General features: G+C 41.9%; 1 protein-coding gene across 2 annotated transcripts in view; it reads right to left on the bottom strand.

The window, feature by feature from the left end:
• Nucleotides 1-2721: 2721 nt before the first annotated feature.
• Nucleotides 2722-23795, bottom strand: part of ufm1 (ubiquitin-fold modifier 1) — a 64540-nt gene continuing 43466 nt past the window's right edge. For both annotated transcript variants that reach the window (XM_078222300.1, XM_078222299.1), the window contains exon 6: nucleotides 2722-3288. In XM_078222300.1, the coding sequence (XP_078078426.1) occupies nucleotides 3221-3288 (68 nt within the window). In that variant the 3' untranslated portion in view covers nucleotides 2722-3220. The remainder of the gene's footprint in view (nucleotides 3289-23795) is intronic.

Here is a 23795-nt window from a genome sequence, read left to right as displayed (position 1 = left end):
CACAAATGAACGTGTACAAATCTGTCTGAAATTGAATGTTTGAATTACCTACTTTATGGAGATAAATCCCTTTCAAAGTCTTCAACTTGTTAAATAACGGGTTGCAAGAAAAACAAAATCAGAATTGCAAAGTTGGCTTTATGGTTCGTATGTGCTTCAGAATAACAGCCTTAGTTTTATTTTATTCATTCGGACATGGGCGTCATTGGCTGGCCGGCATTCATTGCCGATCCCTAGTTACCCGAGGACAGTTGAGAGTCAACCACATTGCTATGACTCTGGAGTCACATGTCGGCCAGACCAGGTAAGGACGGCAGATTTCCTTCCCTAAAGGACATGAGTGAACCAGATGGGTTTTTCCAACAATTGACAATGGTTTCATGGCCTCAGTAGTTTCTTAATTCCAGATACATTTTATTGAATTCAAATTCCACCACCTGCTGTGGCGGGATTCAAACCCAGGTGCCTAGAACATTAGCCGAGTTCTGGATTAATAGTCTAGCGATACCACTAGGCCATTGCTTCCCCCAGGTTCTGGCTGGAGTAGACTTGGGACCTACCTCCTTGCCCTGCTCCTGAGAGTGGAAAGCAATGGCAAACCATCACTGACAAAACTGCCAAGAAAACAGTTCAGGATAAAGATAGAAAATAGGTGAAGGAGTAGGCCATTTGGCCTTTCGAGCCTGCACCACCATTCAATATGATCATGGGTGATCATGCACTTTCAGTATCCCACTCCTGCTTTCTCTCCATATCCCTTGTTCCCTTTATCCACAAGGACCACATCCAGCTCCCTCTTGAACATATCTAACGAACTGGCCCCAACAGCTTTCAGTGGTAGAGAATTCCAGTTTCACAACTGAGTGAAGTTCAGTCCTGAATGGCTTACCCCTTATTCTTAGATTGTGACCCCAAGTTCTGGACTTCTCCAAAATCGGGAACATTCTCCCCTCATCTAGCCTGTCCAGTCCCATCACGATTTTATATGTTTCAGCAAGGACCTGCCGTGGGATAGAGCACAATGAACTCAAATCTTGGGTAAATGTGTGGGCCTCTTTTCTTCTTCTGCCAAATATTGAGAAGACAGGCAGGTCCTTGAGCGTGCAGCTCGCTGACTCTTCTGATCGATCGAAAAACATTGGCTGTTGGAGGTCACAGGGTCAAAACCGGAAATTATGAAACTGTGTCAAATGCATGACATTTTGATGAAGGTTCCCATCTAAAGTACTAAATTGTCTTTCTCTTTCAGTTGCTGCCTCCTGCATTTTAAAAATTGCCTTTTAGATTTATCGTATTCATTAATCTTCAATTTAGCACAAGGTTAGCAGTTTTCAACTTGTTCACGTTCAGGAAGCAAGTGCATATATCACTTCTGAAATTGGCGAAGGATGAAATAACCTCACTAGCAGTTTATCACACAGTGGAACACAAGGTTCAAATATATGGTTGATGTATACTGGCTTTGGCCCAGTTTATTAACTGAACATATGCCGACAGCATAAATTGTACAAATCCAGATTAATAATAAATTTATTACTCTAAAGCAGGGTTGCAATAAGACTATAACTCATGCATGCCTCCCATTTATCTAACCCACACTAGACACTCTTTTCTGTTGTTTTTCTTTAATTTTATTTGCCTATCTCATTGCGTGAAGTCATCACCACGTGGGAAAAGCAAATTCTAGAGCAATGGTTTTCAGCCCGCTGACCTCCATAAAGGAGTACCGTATTGGGCTTTGATTTTTAGACTCGGGAACTCACATGAACCAATATTTCTTTTCTCTGTGGTCTCTGTACTGTAAAATCTTCTTTTCTCCAACCCTCTCTACTGTCTGACTGTGGAGGTGATGTTGCGAACCCGCCTTCGGGTTTTGAGTGTGCGCAAATAAACTAACCCTTTGAGTTCATTGTATTTTGTTTGCGCTGTGGAATTATTAATAAAAACTTGAATCACGCAAAAACCAAGGGGTTGGGGAAATATGCCACCACTTATAAAGAGGGAAGCACCTGTTTATGGACCAGTGGTGAGGGGAGAAATCACTGTTTAAATTAGCCTCTACATCCCTTTGGTAACCGTAGTGTGTTGCCCTCACCTTTTTGGGGTATATCAGCCAATCTGATGTGGTGGTGTGCTATAAAGGCAAGGAAAATGTCGAGTTTGATCACTCGTGGTGGAGAGCAGTTTGCCTCAAGCTGAAGAAGAAAATGGAACTGGGAAAGAACTCTTGCTAGCAGAAATGAGGGTCAAGTCGGATACATACATTTACAATTCAGTCAATCAATGCAACTCTGATACAGGATGTCAGGAAAAATGTACCTCATCAACTACTCTATATCTGCTTCAGAACATTTTGTCCCAGTGAGATACACTGGCCCAAATGAATAATCTATCAGCAGAAGCTCCTACACAGTGTAAAACAATAAATGTCACATTTGAAAACTTATAGCCCAACATAGTTTATAACAGCTCGGATACAAAAGTCTGAAGTCACGTACCAACCGACTGAAGAACAGCTTCTTCCCTGCTGCCATCAGACTTTTGACTGGACCTACCTTATATTAAGTTGATCTTTCGCTACACGCTAGTTATGACTGTCACACTACATTCTGCACCCTCTCCTTTCCTTCTCTATGAACGGTATGCTTTGTCTGAATAGGGCGCAAGAAACAATACTTTTCACTGTATGCTAATACATGTGGCAATAATAAAGCAAATCAATTTTGGAGATAAAGTATCTTCTGCAGTTCATCTTTATTTTAATTTCAGAATGCATACTTCAATACAGAAAGCAGATGGTATAAGGTTAGAATGTGTTGAAATCTATGCAAGAAGAATTTAATGCCAACTATTTTACAAAGGCTTTGTATAATACTTTGAGATAATTTCATTGTGTAGCGATAAAGCTATACACATAAAAAGTCTACACTCTTAAGGTATTAGCACTCCTCAAGGATTATATTTCTTTTGAGCTCGGACCCTTTTAAATTGCATTAAAGACCACATTTTGGAGAGTACTGCTGATAGAATTTATATTAAATGCATCTCTTAGATTTTCTCTGCTTAAAAGAACTGCCATTTCATTACACCCTTGGAGTCCTACTAGAGTTTTTTGTTAAAGGAATGCATGTTAAAAGTGACAAGGACACATGGGAGTAAAAAATTCCAAAAATAAATATTGTTTTCTTCTGCAGGAAAAGGTGCTCTGGATGACGAATAGTTAATGACTTCCAACTCGGTCCCTGGGAATAAGTCTCAGTTCTGATCCATGCTTCAGGAAAATATTTCCTGCAATAAAATAATTACAGGAAAACTAGTTAGTTAAAGCATACAGAATGTTCTTACAAAGTGTTCACCTGCTGTGACTGTCTCAACTGTTTACGCTTCCTACTTTTATCTAATATTTTGTACATCCCAAGAAAAACACAATGCAAACAAAGCGGCTTAAATAAAGGCTGGAATTCTCCAACCTCGCCCATGGCTGGGATTCTCCAGTCCCGCTGCAGTTAATGGCGTTATGGCTGACAGCAGTAGCAAGGTGAACAAGATCAGAGAATCCCGTTTTAAGTCATTTCAGAGATGCTCTTGTTTTCCTATTTGAAATGTGCTAAATAACTTGAATTCACTATGTTTTGAACCTGTACCATATTATTTCTGCCCTGCATTTAAAATAGATATTTGCCTACCAGTATCTGTGGTGTAATATCGACAACCACGTAATTATTTTCCAATATAAAATATGCATCACGTCTGAACACTGAGCATCACTGTGGCTGTTTTTCCTCTCTTACCTACTTTGTCAGAGAATTTCACATGTAAGCCTTACTTGTGACTAATAAATAAATTTTACTTTACAATTTTTCACATTCTGATAAAGAAACAGCGATAAAACTTGGTAACATGAATCACTGAATTCCACCTACTTGATTTTGTTCAATAATCATTTTATTCAGTTCAAAAAAAACTAGGGGCATTAAAATTTCCATAGAATCTAAATATTACAATGAATCTAATTAACTAAGATTAAAGACCATGATGAAGTCTTTTTCATTACTTTACATAACTGTAAAATCAGCAGAACAAGAGTGGGTAGTCAATCGTTTTAAACTAAAGACTTCCACCCTCTGCACCGCAATTTATAATTAACAAAACTGGTTGATAATTGCCTTACTTGCACAGTGCGCAGGCCACACATGAAACGCATCTGGAACAAAATCATCCCTAAAATAAAGAGCCAACCCTGAAAAGGCATATTGTTGGCAAGTGGACAATTCAAACAGATGTGGGCCGGAATTCTCCGATCTCGCACCCCATCGCTATCAGCAAGAATGGAGAATTTGGGGCTCAGCTGATCTCCGCTCACAGCAGTGGGACCGGATAATCCCAGCCGCGGGCCAGGCTGGAGAATTCCGGCCATGGTACATGGTGCTCTTCTCAGGTTAGATGAAGAAATATTGCTGTGGCTGCATGAAAAGTAGCAAAAATTGGGCCATGGCAGAGTAAAAAAAAACCTTATTCAACATTAAGCGCTGAACTACTAGAAGCTCTCATTATCGCCACTTGGAGGCCAAATTGGACGTGCATTCTGTCCAAGCTCGAATGATGAGCAAACAGAAAACAGTGATAATAAATAGGAGCAGGCATAGATCACTTGGCCCATTGAGCCTGCTCCGCCATACAATACAATCATGGCTGATCTTGAGCTTCAACTCCATCTTCCCGCCTGCTTCCCATTCCATGACACCAAAACTCTGTCCATCCCAGCCTTAAGTGTATCCAATGACTTAGCATCCAGAACCCACCAGAGTAGAGAATTCCAAAGATTCACAAACCCTTTGAGTGAAGTAATTTCTCCTCATCTCACTCCTACATGATCAGTCCCTTATTCTGCGACTGTGCCCTCATGCTTTAGATACCCCAACCAATGGAAACAATCTCTCAGCATCCACTCATCAATCCCCTTCAGAATGTTCGCGGTTTCAATGAGGGTCATCTTTCATTTTATGAAACTCCAGAGACTATAAACCCAATTTCCTCAGGCTCTCAATATCAGACAACCTCCTCAACCCAGAGACCAATTTAGTGAACCTTTGCTGTACTGTCTCCAGTGCAAGTATGCTATTTCTTAAATGTAGAGACCAAAACTACACACATTATCCCAGATGTGGTCTCACCAAAACCTTGTATAAATATAACAAGACTTCTCAATTCTTGTACTCCAGTCCCCTTGCAATAAAGGCCAACATGCCATTTGCCCTCCTAATTGCTTGCTGCACCTGCATGGTAACTTGTTTTGCGTCCCTTGTACCAAAACTAAGTCTCTTTGAACATTAACACTTACAAATTTCTCACCTTGTAAGAAAGATTCTGCTTTTTTCTTATCAACAAAGTGAATAACTTTCTACCTCCCTACATTATGCTTCATTTGCCATCTTGTTGCCGACTTAACTAACCTGTCTACATCTCTCTGCAGCCTGTGTTCTCCTCAGAGTTTCCCTTTCCATCTAGTTTAGTATCATCGGGAAACTTAGATACATTACTGTGAAAACTCTGTCTCTTCATTCGAGTCATTAATGTAGGTTGCAAACAGCTGAGGCCCCAGCGATGAATCTTGTGGCACCCCACTATTCACTATTGACAACTTGAAAAAACCCAATTTATGCACATTGATGAACGGATAGAAAACAATTCTCTATCCAAGCTAAAATATTACTTCCCACTCCATGAATCTTTATTTTGCCCATCAACCTTTTGTGTGGCACTTTATCAAATACCTTCTGGAAATCCAGGCATATTATATCCACTGGTTTCCCTTTATCTACCCTATTAGTTACATCCTCAGAAAACTGAAGAGTAGTTGAAACAACAGCATCATTTCATTTGATGTGCAAAATGATTAAAGGATCATTTGTAATAGGGTAGATAAAGGGAATAGGATAGATAATAGAGAAAACTCTAAGTTGTTCATTTGTTCTAATCATTCTATGCTTTTCAAGGTGCATTGTTGAGACTTCCTTAATAATAGTTTGCAGCATTTTCCCAATTAATGTTTGGTTACCCAGCCTGTAACTCATTGCTTCCTCACTCCCTCCTTTCTTTAAAAGCAGTGTAACATTTGCCAGCTGCCAGTCTAGTGGGACCATTCCTGAATCGAAGGAATTTTGGAAAATCATTGCTAGCACATTCACCGTCTCCGGAGCTATCACTTTAGGCCATCAACATGAGGATTTGGCAGATTTTAATCCTTTACTTTCTCCAATACTTTATCTCTGCTGATATTAATCTCCTAATTTCCTCCCTCTTTTTAGCCCCAAGGTCATCGTCTATTTTCCAGATTTCTGGTTTGGAACTTTTGCCTTCTACTGTGAAGGTAGACACAAAATATTTGTTTGATGCCTCCATCATTTCCTTGTTCCCCATGATAATCTCTCCTGTGGCTGGTTCTAAGGGAGCAAGATTTATTTAACTACTCACTTTTTATATGCTTACAAAAGCTCTTACAATCCTTTTTATATTTCTGGCTAGTTTACTCTCATATTCTATTTGGAGTACACCATTCAGCCTCGAGCCTGGATCAATTAAATCATGGCTGATCTGTATATCAAATGAATTTATCTACCTTTATCTCAGAGACCCTTACCTAATAAAATGCAGTGTCGAAAATGTTAAATGAGTCAATGTGCACAACGTTTCGGGGGAGTGAATTCCAGATTTCCACAACTCAATGTAACAAAGTACTTCCCGATTTTGCACTTGAACAATCTAATTCTAACTTCAAATTGTGCCCCTTCCCATTATAGATTCCTTGGCTAAACATCAACACCAATACGTTAGCTTCTCGATATTAATCTCATTAAATCCTTTTATCATTTTAAACATCAAATGAAATGATGCTGTTGCTTCAGCTTCTCTTCAGGTGACTTGGAGAGATGTTGGCTCATTGGTTTAACCAACGTGAAGCGATGTACCAATTTGCTGTTTAGACTCTGCCGTAGATTACATCAACCCTCAACCTTGTAAACTCGGGAATACAGGCCAAGTTTAGGCAACCTGTCCACTAAGTTAACACATGAAGGTTTGATATAATTGTGATGAATCTGTGCCGTACCCTTTCAGGCTCAACATATTCTTCCTGAGATGCAATGCCCCAAAATGAATTATGTAGTTTAAAAACAAGTGCCATATGTACAAACAGCAATCACCGATGCAAACTGAATGGTGGTCTTTATTTTAAAGTGGCTGAGGTGCAAAAGGTAAATAAGTTATGGTCAAAAATTTACCTTTTCCAATTCAGCCACTTTAAATTAAAGGCCAACATTCAGCTTGCATCAGTGATTGCTATTTATACACGTGCACTTGTTTTCTTTGTGGTTTGTGCACTTGGAAACCCACATCCCTTTGCTTCGCCACAGTTCCTTGCCATTTAGAAAATATACTGATTTGTCCGTTTTGTATGCAAAGTGGGTGACCTGACACTGCCCCACTGAAATCTATCTGCTGCAGTTTAGTCTAATCACAACCACTCAACATTTCTTTGAAACGCCCCAGTCCTATCTATACAACTGATATAAAGCAATTGTTTTGCATTGCTAGTTAGCCATCTGTTGTATCATTCGTATACAAAATATTTTTAAAAGCAAATTGACTGATAGATTTATTGCACCAAGGAGGCTGAAATATTTCTGGCTATTGATCATGTCTGCAGTCATGATTTACTGGGCAGCATTGATCCCAGTGTTCCTATATGATTTGGAGATTGGATAACCTCCAGCAGGTATTTCAAAGCAATGGAGAAGTGCTATCAGCAGTGCTTTTGCAAGAACTACCAGAAGGACGTGGAGGCTTTAGGGAGAGTGCAGAGGAGGTTTACCAGGATGCTGCCTGGTATGGAAGGGCTTAGTTATGAGGAGAGATTGGGTAAACTGGGGTTGTTCTCACTGGAAAGGCGGAGGATGAGGGGTGACCTAATAGAGGTGTATAAAGTTATAAAAGGCATAGATAGGGTGAACGGTGGGAAGCTTTTTCCCAGGTCGGTGGTGACGTTCACGAGGGGTCATAGGTTCAAGGTGAGGGGGGGGGGGGGGGGCGGAGGTTTAACACAGATATCAAAAGGACGTATTTTACACAGAGGGTGGTGGGGGCCTGGAATGCGCTGCCGGGCAAGGTGGTGGAGGCGAACACACTGGGAATGTTTAAGACATATCTAGATAGCAACATGAACGGAGTGGGAATGGAGGGATACAAAAGAATGGTCTAGTTTGGACCAGGGAGCGGCACGGGCTTGGAGGGCCGAAGGGCCTGTTCCTGTGCTGTATTGTTCTTTGTTCTATCCCCCAAATGCCCAGCATCGAGGTGCTAATCACTTAAAACCAACACCGCTGTGTGGGCTGTGTTGTTTGCATGCCTGATATCAGTCTCCTGAAACAACCGTTCTAATTGAAACTTGGTCATGGCTGGAGAACAGTGGAAAATCTTCAGGGATGCGCTTACTGGGGAGATCAAGCACCCCTGCCAACTCGCGCTTGGGACTAATCACAGTGGAAAAGGTTTATTCAGGAAAGCACTGAACACACAGATTTCATCAGGTGGACAAAGGCAAAATCCAGGGATCGGAGAGGATGCACAAACCTCCAAAGACCTCAGCTGAACGTCCCATTGAGCACCAGTTGCTCAGCATGTGGCAGAGTCTACAGATTGTGTATTGTTACTATAAGCCATCTCAGAACCCAGTGGTTAGCACTGCTGCCTCACAGCTCTAGGGACCCAGGTTCAATTCCGAGCTCGGGTCAATGCCTATGTGGAGTTTGCACATTAGAAACATAGAAAAACTACAGCACAAAACAGGCCCTTTGGCCCCACAACTTGTGCCGAACACATCCCTACCTTTTAGGCCTACCTATAACCCTATTAAGTCCCATGTACTCATCCAGGAGTCTCTTAAAAGACCCTATTGAGTTTGCCTCCACCACCACTGACGGCAGCCGATTCCACTCGCCCACCACCCTGTGTGTGAAAAACTTCCCCCTAACATTTCCCCTGTACCTACCCCCCAGCACCCTAAACCTGTGTCCTCTCGTAGCAGCCATTTCCACCCTGGGAAAAAGCCTCAGAGTCGACCCGATCTATGCCTCTCAACATCTTATATACCTCTATTAGGTCTCCTCTCATCCTACGTCTCTCCAAGGAGAAAAGACCGAGCTCCCTCAGCCTATCCTCATAACGCATGCCACTCAATCCAGAAAACATCCTTGTAAATCTCCTTTGCACCCTTTCAATCTTTTCCACATCCTTCCTGTAATGAGGCAACCAGAACTGAGCACAGTACTCCACGTGGGGTCTGACGAGGGTCTTATATAGCTGCATCATTATCCCCGGACTCCTAAACTCAATCCCTCGATTGATAAAGGCCAGCACACCATACGCCTTCTTAACCACCACCTCCACCTGCGGGGCCGATTTTAGAGTCCTATGGACCCGGACCCCAAGGTCCTTCTGATCCTCTACAGTACTAAGAGTCTTTCCCTTTATATTGTACTCCTTCATCCCATTTGACCTGCCAAAATGGACCACTACGCATTTATCTGGGTTGAAGTCCATCTGCCACTTCTCCGCCCAGTCTTGCATCCTATCTATGTCCCTCTGTAACTTCTGACACCCCTCCAGACTATCCAAAACCCCACCAACCTTCGTGTCGTCGGCAAACTTACCAACCCATCCCTCCACTTCCTCATCCAGGTCATTTATGAAAATGACAAACAGCAAGGGTCCCAGAACAGATCCCTGGGGCACACCACTGGTGACCGACCTCCATTTAGAAAAAGACCCATCTATACCCACTCTCTGCCTCCTTTGGGCAAGCCAGTTCTGGATCCACAGGGCAGCAACCCCTTGGATCCCATGCCCTCTCACTTTTTCTAGAAGCCTTGCATGGGGGACCTTATCGAACGCCTTGCTAAAATCCATATAACCCACATCTACCGCTTTCCCTTCGTCAATGTGTTTAGTCACATTTTCGAAGAATTCCACCAGGCTCGTAAGGCACGATCTGCCTTTGACAAAGCCATGCTGAGTATTCTTGAGCATACTAAACCTCTCTAAATGCTCATAAATCTTGTCCCTCAGGATCTTCTCCATCAGCTAACCAACCACTGAGGTTAGACTCACCGGTCGGTAATTTCCTGGGCAGTCCCTATTCCCCTTCTTGAAAATAGGAACCACATCCACAATCCTCCGGCACCTCTCCCATCTCCATCGACGACGCAAAGATCATCGCCAGAGGCTCTGCAATATCTTCCCTCGCCTCCCACAGTAACCTGGGGTACATCCCATCTGGACCCGGCGACTTATCTATCTTGATGCCATTCAAAGATTCCAGCACAACCTCTTTCTTAAAGTCCACATACTCAATCTTTTCAGTCCACCGCAAGCCCGCAGTACATCCACCCAGGTCCTTCTCCTCTGTGAAAACCGAGGCAAAATACTCATTAAGCACCTCTGCCATTTCTACTGATTCTGTACTGATTTTCCCGCCTTCACCTTTTATAGGCCCTATTTCTTCACGTCTCATCCTTTTACTCTTCACATATTTATAGAACGCCTTAGGATTTTCCTTAATCCTACCTGCCAAGGCCTTCTCGTGACCCCTTCTGGCTCTCCTAATTTCCTTCTTTAGTCCCTTCCTACAAGCCGTACACTCATCTAGATCCCTATCTTCGCCAAGCTCTCTGAACCTTTTGTATGCTTTCCTTGTCTTCTCGACTAGGTCCCGCATAGCTTTCGTGCACCACGGTTCCTTTAACCTACCAACTCCTCCCTATCTGCTCGGAACGTTGTCCTGTAGAACTCTAGACAGACATTCCTTGAAAAACTGCCACCTATCTTCAGTACATTTCCCCGAGAATACCTCCTTCCAATTTACTTCTCTAATTTGCTGCCTTATGTCTTCATATCTCCCCTTACTCCATATAAACGCTTTCCTAGCTAGCCTGGTCCTCTCTTTTTCCAATGCAAGCATAAAGGAGATAGAGTTATGATCGCTATCCCCAAGATGCTCTCCCACTGAGAGATCTGACACCTGTCCAGGTTCATTGGTCAGTATCCGATCAAGTACAGCCGCTCCTCTTGTAGGCTTGTCCACATGCTGTGTCAGGAAACCCTCCTGAACACACCTAATGAACTCCTCCCCATCCAATCTCCTTACCCTAGGGATATTCCAATCTATGTTTGGGAAATTAAAATCTCCCATCACAACAACTCTGCTATTATTGCAACTCTCCAGTATCTGTTTCCCTATCTGCTCCTCCACCCCCGTTACTATAGAAACTCCCAGCAAAGTGATCGTTCCCTTCCCACTCCGAACTTCCACCCACCGAGACTCTGTGGACAATCCCTCCACAGTATACACCTTCTCTACAGCTGTGACACTATTCCTGATCAGCAGTGCCACTCCACCCCCTCTCTTACTTCCCTCCCTGTCCTTCCTGAAACATCTGAATCCCAGCACCTGGAGTATCCAGTCCTGTCCCTGAGACATCCATTCTCCTCGTGTTTGCGTGGGTTTCCTCCGGGTACTCCGGTTTCCTCCCACAGTCCAAAGATGTGCAGGTTAGGTTGATTGGCCATGATAAATTGACCCTCGTGTCAGGTGGATTAGCAGGGTAAATGTGTGGCGTTACAGGAATAGGGCCTGGGTGAGATTGTGGTCGATACAGACCCATTGGGCCGAATGGCCTTCTTCTATACTGTAGGATTCTGTGAACCAAAGTGAACACAAGTTATCCTTGATCCCAAGGATCCGGGTAAGAAGATGCCTGCAGTACATGCATCAAATATCCACATTATAGTGAAAAGGAGAAAAATACAAGCAGCAACACAAAATAATGAATGCTAAAAAGGTGCAGAAAATGGCTGGAAGTGGAAGTCTTTTACCAAATTCAATATGAGGTCTGAACTTGAATCATCAGGTCAAATACTGTAGATTTGAGATTCAACACCATGTTAAACTGTTGCTTTTCTAGATATATAACGACCTGGATTTGGGTGTACAAAGCACAAGTCCAAAATGTACACAGCTCACAAAGGTTGGAAACATTGTGAACTGTGAGCGACACCATGACCCAGTGAAAGAATATAAAATACTGTTAGGTTGATTGGCCAGGTTAAAAAAAAAGAAATTACCCCTGAGAGTCCTGGGATGCGTAGGTTAGAGGGATCAGTGGGTAAATATGTGGGGGTAGGGCCTGGGTGGGATTGTGGTCGGTGCAGACTCGATGGGCCGAATGGCCTCCTTCTGCACTGTAGGGTTTCTATGATTCTATGATAGACTTCAGGAAGGCATAGACAGGCTGGTAGAATGGGAAGGAACATGACAAATGGAATATAATGCAGGAAATCTGAAGTGATACATTCTTATAGGAAGAAAGACAAGAGGCAATATAAAATAAAGGGTACAATTTTTAAAGGGGATGCTGGAACAGAGAGATCTAGGTTCAGGTTTATTTGTTAGTGTCATAAGTAGGCTCACGTTAATACTGCAATGAAGTTACTGTGAAAATCTCCTAGTCGCCACACTCTGGCACCTGTTCGGGTACACAGAGGGAGAATTTAGCATGGCCAATCAACTTAGAGACTTGTGTGCACAGATTGTTGAAAATGGCAGGTCAGGCTGAAAAAGTGATTAAAAAGGTAGAAAGGATCCTGGGCATTAGAAATAGACATTTATATTAAAAAACAAGGAAGTTATGATAAACCTTTATAAAACTCTGGTTCAGTCTCTACTGGAGTGTAATGGAAAATTTGGGCACTACATATCAGGAAGATCATAACGTCTTTAGAGAGGATTCAGAAAAGACTTGAGAAATATTCCAGGCATTAGGGACTTTCAGTTAAATGAGCAGACTGGAGAAGCTGGGATTGTTTTCAAAGAGCAAGTTCAGATTTTCTACACCTTTTTAGCATTCATTATTTTGTGTTGCTGCTTGTATTTTTCTCCTTTTCACTATAATGTGGATATTTGATGCACGTACTGCAGACATCTTCTTACCCAGACCCTTGGGATCAAGGATAACTTGTGTTCACTTTGGTTCATAGAATCCCACAGTACAGAGGTGTTTAAAATTATGAGGGATCTGCAGGGAACACATAGGGAAAAACTGTTCCCATCTGCCAAAGGGTAAGAACAAGGGGACACAGATTTAAGGCGACTATCAAAATAAGCAACTGTGACAAAAGGAGGAACACAGTGAATGGTTAGAATCTGGAATGCATTGTCTGAGAGTCTGGCAGATGCCGATTGAATTCTAACTTTTCAAAATGGAATTTGGATAAGCACCTGAAGAGAAATAATTTGCCAGGTTAACAGAGGGCAGGAGAATAGGACTCAGTTGTTCTTGGAGAGAACCAGCATGGATATGATGGACCACATTGTCTCCTGTTATGGTGTGTGCCATGAACAGGTACAGAAAATAATCAAAAATGGTAATGCAATGCCTTTAACCAAATTAAAATGTAAAATTTTTACACTTTTACAAGATGCAGTACAGAAACTCACCAATGCTCCTTCGACAGCACCTCCAAAATCCACACCCTCTACTAGAAGATAAAGGGGAGCAGATACTTGGGAACACCTGCAAGTTCCACCCCAAACCACACATCATCCGGACTTGGAACTAAATTGCTTTTCCTTCTCTGTCACACAGTCAAAATCCTGGAACCCCCTCCCTAACAACACTGGTTTGGCCTACACCACACGGCCCACAGCAGCTCAAGGTGGCACCTCCTTAAAAGCAATTAGGAATGGACAATAAATGCTGGCCTAGCGACACCATGACCCAGTGAAAGAATATAAAATACTGCATGAGTAGTTCTGATATTTCCTACACAGCTCCTACTAATATAAAACATCCTCTGACTCACTGTAAACATTTGAACACATCTGCACAAGGAATAAACAAGGTATTCATATTACGAATATTTATACAGAGTACAACAGGAGGGAGAAAGACATCAATTAAGCTAGAAACTAGTAGGCTGAATAATCAGAAGCTACTACTGCAAACGTTATTCTTTACTATTAAACTTAGTTAATTATCCCTTTAGTTAAGCATACTTTGCAACCAATAACCTACTGCTTTTAATTTGTAGGAATCCATGAAACATACTTAAAGACACAAGTTATTAAAATATTCATTGCCAAGCATATTAATTATAGGGAGACAATTTTAGTTGTTGAATAGCATTTGGACAACACTCCAATTTGTGCGAGCATATTAATTTAACGTGCAGATAAAAACAATCGGAAAAATTAAACAGAACTGGAAAAAGCAAGAATACCCATATCTTGATTATATACAAGATTGCAATGCTGAAATAATAAGCAACACTGGGAAATGTATAGTCTAAGTGGCCTGAAATTCTTTACCTAAAAACACAAATCATAACATTACGAATAATATAATATGAATGATAAATAATAAGAGTACAATAATGTATTCACTCTATAATAAAATGCGGAGGAGTGAAACTCAATTAAAATGTAATAGTAATTTCAGCTGCTCTGTACATTCTTATGAATACAAAATGTAAAAGCAAACATTCCAAATCTACTGCCGACTTTTTAATTTGATTCTCAATTTTTTGATTTGTTACTTACAAACCATCAAATTAGTACATTCCTAGAATTATTGCTCTCTTCATTGTCCCTAGGCAATCCCTAAGTTAATTGTTTATTTAAATGATGTGCTGCCTTATCATTACAGTTATATTGACACATTTCTAAAATGCTTTCTCATAAGGTCTCTCGACTAATTTTCAAACCACTGTCCCAAAGAGTTGTGCTCATCAGCCCCTGAGGGCAGCCTCCAGAATGATTGAGAAGTTTGAATCAATATCACATCAGTTCCCATTTGCTATTCCTGCAGCTAAACATGGCATTAGTGCAAATTGGGAGGATGACAAAATTCAAGCCAGGTTAAAATTTCATGAAAGAAATTACAGTTGCGACATTCTAGTCTTCGTTTATTGACCAGTTTGGTTTTTTTTTAATCTGTGTGTCAAGTGCTACATGACCTATTTTCATGTCTAAAACATCTAGCTTACACATCTATTTTTCTTACAGCTGACTGGCATTCAGACTGTTAATATTGCTTATTAAACCCAGAGCTCTTTGTATGCAACCACCAGATAAGCTTATCTCTCACACACCAATACGCAGTGGTTATAAATACTAAAGGGTTTGTGTGCCCATGCAGCAACATAGACCTTTACAAGATGCACGTGCTTCAACTTCTTGTACTGCCAAGCAAGTGAAAATAAACACTAAACATTGGCGCAGCGAGCAAGAGTTCTACATTAAATTACTTTGCATTATTTGCAGCTACACATTCTATTTCTACAATGCTTCCTCAAAACAGCATGGATATATTTGAATTCTATTCAAGATGGAAGAGGGAAAAGAGTCAACTGGTTAGCCTGACATAAGTAGTAGAGATAATGATAAAATTTATCATTGGGAATGTGGTATCAGGGCACTTTATGCAATTAGATAGTGTCAACATAGATTTAAGAAAGAGTGTTAAGTGTTTTTGGAGGTTGCAAAAACCTACTGACAAGGGTAGTTAAAAGGGAAAATGAGTAGATACAGCACATTTGGATTTCAAAAAGCATTTGATAAGGTGCATACAAAAGGTTATTGCACAACACTGGTGTTCATGGATTGAGGATGGATTAACACATGGAAAACGAAGAGTAGGCATAAATAGGTCATTTCTGGGTTGCAGGTTGCAACCAGTGGGATAGTGCAAGAATCAGTGCTTGGGCTTCAGGTATAAACAACCACTATCTATGACCTAGATGAGGGAACTGAGTGTAATATATCCACATTTTCTGATGACACAAAGTTAGATGGGAAAGCGTGTTGTGAGGAGGCGGCAAAGATGCTGCAGAAGGATAAGAGTAATTGGGCAAGAATATGACAGGTAGGTTATAATATAGATTTTGATTTGATTTGTTGAAAAGTATTGTTTCTTGTGCGTTACCTGGACAAAATATACCGTCCATAGAGTACATAGGGGAGAAGAAAAGGAGATCGTGCAGAATATAGTGTTACAGTCATAGCTAGGGTGTAGAGAAAGATCAACTTAATATATGGTAGATCCATTCAAAAGTCTGACGGCAGCAGGGAAGAAGCTGTTCTTTTTTGGTTGGTACATGATCTTAGACTTTTGTATCTTTTTCCTGATGGAAGAAGTGGAAGGGAGTATGTCTGAGGTTCATGGTGTCCTTGATTGTGCTGGCTCAATTAAATCAAAGAGCATGGCAGGTAGGCTATAATATAGAGATGTGTGAAGTTATCCACATCAATAGAAAAAATAGAAAAGCAGAATATTTTTTAATATTTTGGAGGGCCGAAGGGCCTGTTTCCTGTGCTGTACTGTTCTTTTAATTAATGAGAGAATGAGTGAAATTGTTATTCAGAGGGAACTGGATCTCATTGTACACAATCACAATGTTAAGATGCAGGTACAGTGAGTAATTAGGAAATCAAATGGTACGTTCGGTTGTATTACAAATACATTGACATACAAGAATGAAGAGGTCTAAATACGATTATGAATGGCTTTGGTGAGACACCCCCCTACACACACTCCTGGAGTATGATGTACTTTTTTGTTTTTCTTACTAGAAAGATATACTTTTCAGAAGAAATATAACAAAGATTACACGAGACTAATTCCTGGGGTGAGGAGATTGATTGCCTTAAGAGGGGAGATTGAGTAAACCTATGGACCTAAAGGCCTATAATCATTAGAATTTAAAATTATAAAATTAAGGGATTTGATAGAGTAAATGCTAGGAGGTTATTTCCCCTAGTTGGGAAGCTCGAACTATAGACTATGAACCAGGGATCATAGTCTCAGAATAAGGGGGTCTGCCACTTAGGACCGAAAGGAGAATTTTCTTCACTCAAAAGGTTGGTGATCTTTGGAATTCTCTTCCTCAAGAGAGCTGTGGATAAGCATTTGAGCATTTTTGAGTTAGAGACCGATACATTTCTGGATATTTGGTGAATTAGGAGATATGGGGATAGTGCGATAAGGTAGAATTTTGGTGGAAGAGTAGCCACGATTGCAGTGAATTGTGGGAGAGGCACCAAGGGACAAATGGTCCCCGGCTGCTTCTAATATTCTTAAAATGATACAAATTCAAATTTAAAACAAAATGTCACGGATATAACTAATGATTAATTAGTTATTCTTAAAATAAATTGCCTGTTGCCGACTTCAATTCATTCCATATTTGAGGACAAAAATCTATTGATAAATGTTATTCCTTTTATACAAAATCAACAATATACTGATGATGAGATGCTCCTTTTAATAAATTGTTCTCAGAATTTCAAACACTGCAGAACATCCGTCACTTTTTTGCTTCATCTGACTTAAGATGTTTGTTGGTCTGAATAAAAACATTAAAAAGAATGCCAGAGGGAAATTCTTTGCACCAATACTGTGGAGCTAAATGTTGAAATAGGAATTAAAAACTGATCTGAAAGCTGGAAAAGCAGCTGCAAAATACAGCAAAGTTACCTTACAGAACTCTTTAAATCCAGTGTCACTGGCAATCCTGATCATTTATGTTAAGCTAACAAACCATTTTGTATGGGATGGGTTCATAATTCCATGTCATTGCTGCATAAACTCAAGAATATTCAGTGAAACTCCAAATGATATCATCTGGACTTCACTTAAATGATCCAACTGGGGACTTGGCAAGCATCTCCCGTGTTATTTAAAAACTCCATTAGGCAAAATACTAGATTGTCAAATTGGCATAAGGAATTTCTTCCTATATTTCCCACTAGATGTAGATGCTTATTAATTGGAAAATTTACCCTGATGCCTCTTATGGCACCGGTGGAAATTGGAAAGTTGCAGCACACAACCTGGCATTCAAGGTAACCTGGAAGAGCAATGGGGCACTTATTCCAGTTTGATCACTGCCACCCAGCTAAAAAGTCAGGTGTTGACCCACTGGGGAGAACACCAGCTGCCCGCAGCCACTAAATGGCAATTGGCCATGAATAGACAGGAGGTAGAATTTTCACTCCTCGGGGACACCAAGTGCAGCCTTAGATTTTCTGTCAAATCAAAGGTACTTAAGGCAGAGGCGTGTAGCATTAGATCAGGTTTGGGTCAGTGTTTGTAGATCTTGCCAGATGCCAAGCTGGCAGGCCCTGTCGAGAAGGGTAGGGGGCTGACGCAGGCCAATGGTTTGAGGAGATGGGTGGGGTTGTGGGGGAGGGAAAACTGGCTTGTGGGGAGGGGTGGGGGCAGGGGCCCGTTAAAGAGGAACCCAAGCTTCCCTATCACCAGCTGGCACAGGGAAACGCGCTATGCTGGCTGCTTGGGCCTTTCCCGCCACCAGTTAAATCTCGACAGCAATGGGAAAGGGGCCCCTTAAGTGAGAATTAACCGGCCCAATGGTGGGTGGATTGCCCAATGCCAGCCAGCCAGCCATCCCCTCACCAACCCCACCACTGGGGGCAGGGATGGGAGGACAGGTGGTGGGCAGCCCGTCAGCTGGTTTTAATGGGGCCTGCCCTCACTCTCACCTACCGTTAACCTGCCAGCGGGGAAACAGCAAAATCCAGTCCCGAGAATATAGCAGAAGTATCATAGAATCATAGAAACCCTACAGTGCAGAAAGAGGCCATTTGGCCCATCGAGTCTGCACCGACCACAATCCCACCCAGGCCCTACCCCCATAGAGCCCTACATATTTACCCACTAATCCCTCTAATCTACGCATCTCAGGACACTAAGGGGCAATTTTAGCGTGGCCAATCAACCTAACCCGCACATCTTTATACTGTGGGAGGAAACCGGAGCACCCGGAGGAATCCCACGCAGACATGAGGAGAATGTGCAAACTCTACACAGACAGTGACCCAAGCCGGGAATCGAACCCAGGTCCCTGGAGCTGTGAAGCAGCAGTGCTAACCACTGTGTTACCGTGCCTCAACCTGTTTTATCTAATCCGATATTTATTTAAAAATAAAACTTCCATTTCTTCTGATTACATTTACTTTAAACTAGACCGAGTACACATCACCTCATCCATTTCTCTGGAGGCTTCTTTCTATCCAGGCCACTGAATATCGACTATCGCTCGCACTGCATTCAATCAAGTGTTATGGGGAAATGGAAACCTATTATCCTATTAACAATTTAATTATCATCTAGATAACAAGGTCTCACCTTTAGTACTCCATTAACACTGTTTCAGAACAAATGGCAAATTGCAGGATCTTTCTCAAATAACAGCTTTCATATTATTTTGTTGCCAGAAAGATTATAAAGGACATTTAATCTGTGTGTGTGTTTGCATTTTAAACTCTTGCGAAAGACATGCACTTTGTGCCCACAAGCAATGCCTAATGTAACACTTTTTCTTGTTATTTAGAACAGAAACATTCCATAACAACATGTATAATAGGTCAAGTAACAATCATGGATTCAACTAATTCACTCAAAACAGGTTTTTTTTAAGTTCAAGAGTAAGGGACATAATAGATTGGAAAAGATTGTGCAAGGGGAGGGAGAGCAACCAGTTACTGCGGTCTATCTGGGAGCTAATTATGTGAGGAAAAGCTTAAAGTATGGCAAAGTGAGTTTAAGAGATTGGAGTGAATCTGTTTAGAATGATAGCTGGACTTTAAAAGATCGCTATCATTTAAACTGTCTCCGTTAATTCAAAGTAAACTGGACACAGACTCTCAGGACCGTCAGACAGAGTTTAGGGAAAGAAAACCCACAACAGGTGCCTATATTCCAGGCAGAAGAAAAGGTCTGCTTTTGGATTGAGGGGGCTGGTGAAGCGTGAACCTATGTTTAAGGAAACACGAATTATAAAGAGTTAACGTCCGCAGAATCACCAGACGGTGCCTTGCAACATTCAAAGTCCATTTGATTATGCTCAAAGAGCTGAGTGAAGTGGACTTTGTTTAAAATGACATTAGAAGACACATCCAGGTGAAACAGGGAGAAGTCTTCACAATGAAGAGACCCTTCCTTATTCAAAAAGGGAGAGAGGCAAAAAGTAGGAAACTATAGGCCGGTTAGCTTGATTTTTGTGGTGGGAAAGTTGCTGGAATCAATCATTGAGGAGATGAATGAGCATCTGGAAAGGCAAAGCTCAATCCACCATTGTCAGCATGGCTTTATGAAGGGAAAATCATGCTTGACAAACTTCCTTGAGTTCTTTGAGGACATAACCAGCAAGGTGGATAATGGAGAGCCTATGGATGCGGTATATCTGGATTCTAGAAGGCATTTGACAAGGTGCCACATAAAAGACTGATCCAGAAGGTGAAATCGCAAGGGATTGGGGGCAGATTACTGGATTGGATTGAGGATTGGGGTAAATGGGTACTTCTCTGGCTGGCGAAATGTAACCCTGCGGCACGGGTCAGTCCTCCAATCTAGATAAATGATCTGCGGTCAGGGACAGGGTGTAACATAGCAAAATTTGCAGATGATAGTAAAATAGGTGGGATAGCAGACAGTGAAGAAGATATAAAGATTTTGCAGATGGAGAGGCTAGGAGAATGGGCCAAAATTTGGCAAATGGAGTTCAATGTGGATGAGTGTGAGGTTGTCCATTTTGGCAGAAAAAATAGAAAGGTAAATTATTACCTAAATGGAAAGCAGATTCAATGAACTCCACAACCAATGGATCAAATCCAAGTTCTGTAGTCCTGCCACATCCAGTTGTGAATGGTGGTGGACAATTAAACTACTCACTCGAAGTGGAGGCTTCACAAATATCTCCATCCTCAATGATGGAGGAGCCCAACACATCCGTGCAGAAGATAAGCATTCAGAATCATTTTCATCCAGAAGTGTCAAGTGGAAGGTCCATCACAGCCTCCTCTGGAGATCCCCAGCATCACAGATATCAGTCCTCATCCAACTCGATTCACTCGGTGTGAAATCAAAAAATGATTGAAGGCACTAGATACTGCAAAGGCTGTGGGCCGTGACAATATTCCTGCAATACCACTGAAAACTTGCGCTCCAGAGCTTGCCGTGCCCCTAGTCAAGCTGTTCCAGTGCAGCTGCAACCTGGTATCTACCCGGCAATGTGGAACTTTGCCCAGATATGTCCTGTACACAGGAAATAGGACAAATCCAACTGGTCCAATCAGTCTATTCTCAATCATTAGTAAAGTGATGGAAGGGGTCATCAACCGTGTTATCAAGCCACTTACTCAGCAATAACCTACTCACTGACGCTCAGTTTGGGGTCTGCCAGGGTAATTCAGCTCCTGACCTCATTACAGCCTTGGTTCAAACATGGACAAAAGAGCTGAATTCCAAAGGTGATGTGAGAGTGTCAGCCCTTGACACCAAGGCAGCACTTAACCAAGTATGGCATCAAGGAGCCCTAGCAAAACTGGAATCAATGAGAATCAGGGGGGAAACCCGCTGCTAGTTGGAGTCACACCTGGCACAAGGAAGATGGTTGTGGTGGTTGGATGTCAATCATTTAAGTTCCAGGACATTATTGCAGGAGCTCCTCGGGGTAGTGTCCTAGGCCCAATCATCTTCAGTTGACCTTCCTTCCATCCATCATAAGGTCAAAAGGGGGGATGTTTATTGATGATTGCATAATGTTCAGCACCATTTGTGGCTCCTCAGATACTGAAGCAGCGCATGTCCGAATGCAACAAGACCTGGACAATATCCAGGCTTGGCTGACAAATGGCAAGTAACATTCATGCCACACAAGTGCCAGGCAATGACCATCTCCAGCAACGGGATCTAACCATTGCCCCTTGGCATTCAATGTCATTACCATTGCTAAATCACCCACTGTTAACATCTTGGGGCCTGGGGGTTACCATTGACTAGAAACAGAACCAGCCATATAAATACTGTGGCTATATGAGGTCACACGCCAGGAATCCTGCGGTGGGTAACTCACCTCCAGCCTCCCCAAAACCTGTCCACAATATACAAGGCACAAGTCAGGAGTGTGATGGAATACTCTCCACTTGCTTGAATGAATGCAGCTCCAACAATACAGAAGAAGCTCGACAGCATCCAGGACAAAGCAACCCGCTTGATTAATACTTGTGGTGATACTCCACAAACATTCAATCCCTCCACCAACACTGATGAACAGTGGCAGCAGTGTGTAGCATCAACAAGATGCACTGCAGAAACTCACCAGGGCTCCTTCGGCAGCAGCTTCCAAACCCACGACTGATATCATCTAGAAGGACAAGGGCAGCAGATACCTGGGAACATCCTCCTTATCTCCATCTTAAACGGGCAACCCCTTACTCTGAGAATATGCCCTCTGGTTCTAAACTCTCCCACAAGGGGAAACAACCTCTCATTGTCTATCCTGTCAAATCCCCTGAGAATCCTGTGTTTCAATAAGGTCACCTCTCATTAAGTTCCAGTGGGTACAGGCCCAACCTACTCAACCTCCCCTCACAAAAAAATCCTCCATGCCTGGGATCAACCTAGTGAACTTTCTCTGGACTGCCTTGAATGATTGTATACCTATCCTTAGATAAGGGGATTAAAACTGTTCACAGTATTCCAGGTGTGGTCTAACTCGTGCCTTGTATAGCTTTAGCAAGACAACCCCATTTCCAATTGCCTTCCCTATTACCTGCTAAACTTGCATTTTGCGATTTATGCACGAGGACACCCAAATCCCTCCGTGCTGCAGCTTTCCGAAGTCTTTCTCCATTTAATAATATTCAGTTCCTTTATTCTTTCCACCTAAGTGCATAACTACATTTTCCCACATTATACACCATTTACCAAGTTTTTGCCCACTCACTTTACCTGCCTATGTCACTCTGTGGATGCTGTGCGTCATCCTCACCACTTGCCTTCCCATCTATTTTGTGGTCATCCACAAACTAGGCAATAGTATATTCACTTCCCTCATCCAAGTCATAAACACGTATTGCAACTCCAGCATTGATCCCTGTGACACTCCACTGGTCACATCCTGCAAATTCCCCTCTTATCCCAACTCTGTCTTCAATCAGTTAGCCAATTCTCTATTCATGCTAATATACTACCTCCAACACCATGGACTCTTAAGTAGCCTTTTGTGGGTACCTTGTTGAATGTTTTTTGGGAATCCAAGTATACTACATCTACTGGTTCCCCTTTATCTATCCTGCTTTGTTGCCACCTCAAAGAATTCTAATAAATTTGTCAGGCATGATTTTCCCTTCATGAAGCCATGCTGACTCTGTTTGACTATATAATGTATTTCTAAAAGTTCTAATATTACACCCTTTATAGTGGACTCTAACAAACTCTCAAATCTCTTTGCTCTTTAAGTAAACAAGTCATTAAATGCCGGTAGACAGATATAACAAGCTATTAAAAAGGCAAAAAGTCAAAGAATTTTTTCCATAGAAACCTAGGAACAGGAGCAGACTATTCACACCCCTGAAGCTCACTCATTTCTATTATAACCGACATGCCTGCTAGCTCCATTTTTCTGCTTTGAATCAATGACCCTCAATATCCTTTGCTAATAAAAATCTGTCAATCTCAGATTTACAACTGAGTTAGCATCTACTGCTCATTGTGGGAGAGAGTTCCAAACTCCTGCCACCCTTTGTAAGACATGTTTCGTGTCTTCTCTTCTAAATAGCTGAGTTGATTTTAAGCCCCTTGTCTTAGACTACATCATTAGCAGATACAAAAGAGCAGTAGAAATTCTCTCTCCTAAAAGGCTGTGGTTCACAGGGACAGTTC

The sequence above is a fragment of the Mustelus asterias genome, chromosome 10, assembly GCF_964213995.1.
Source record: "Mustelus asterias chromosome 10, sMusAst1.hap1.1, whole genome shotgun sequence".
Taxonomy (NCBI): domain Eukaryota; kingdom Metazoa; phylum Chordata; class Chondrichthyes; order Carcharhiniformes; family Triakidae; genus Mustelus; species Mustelus asterias.
This window is presented reverse-complemented; position numbering and strand designations above follow the sequence as displayed.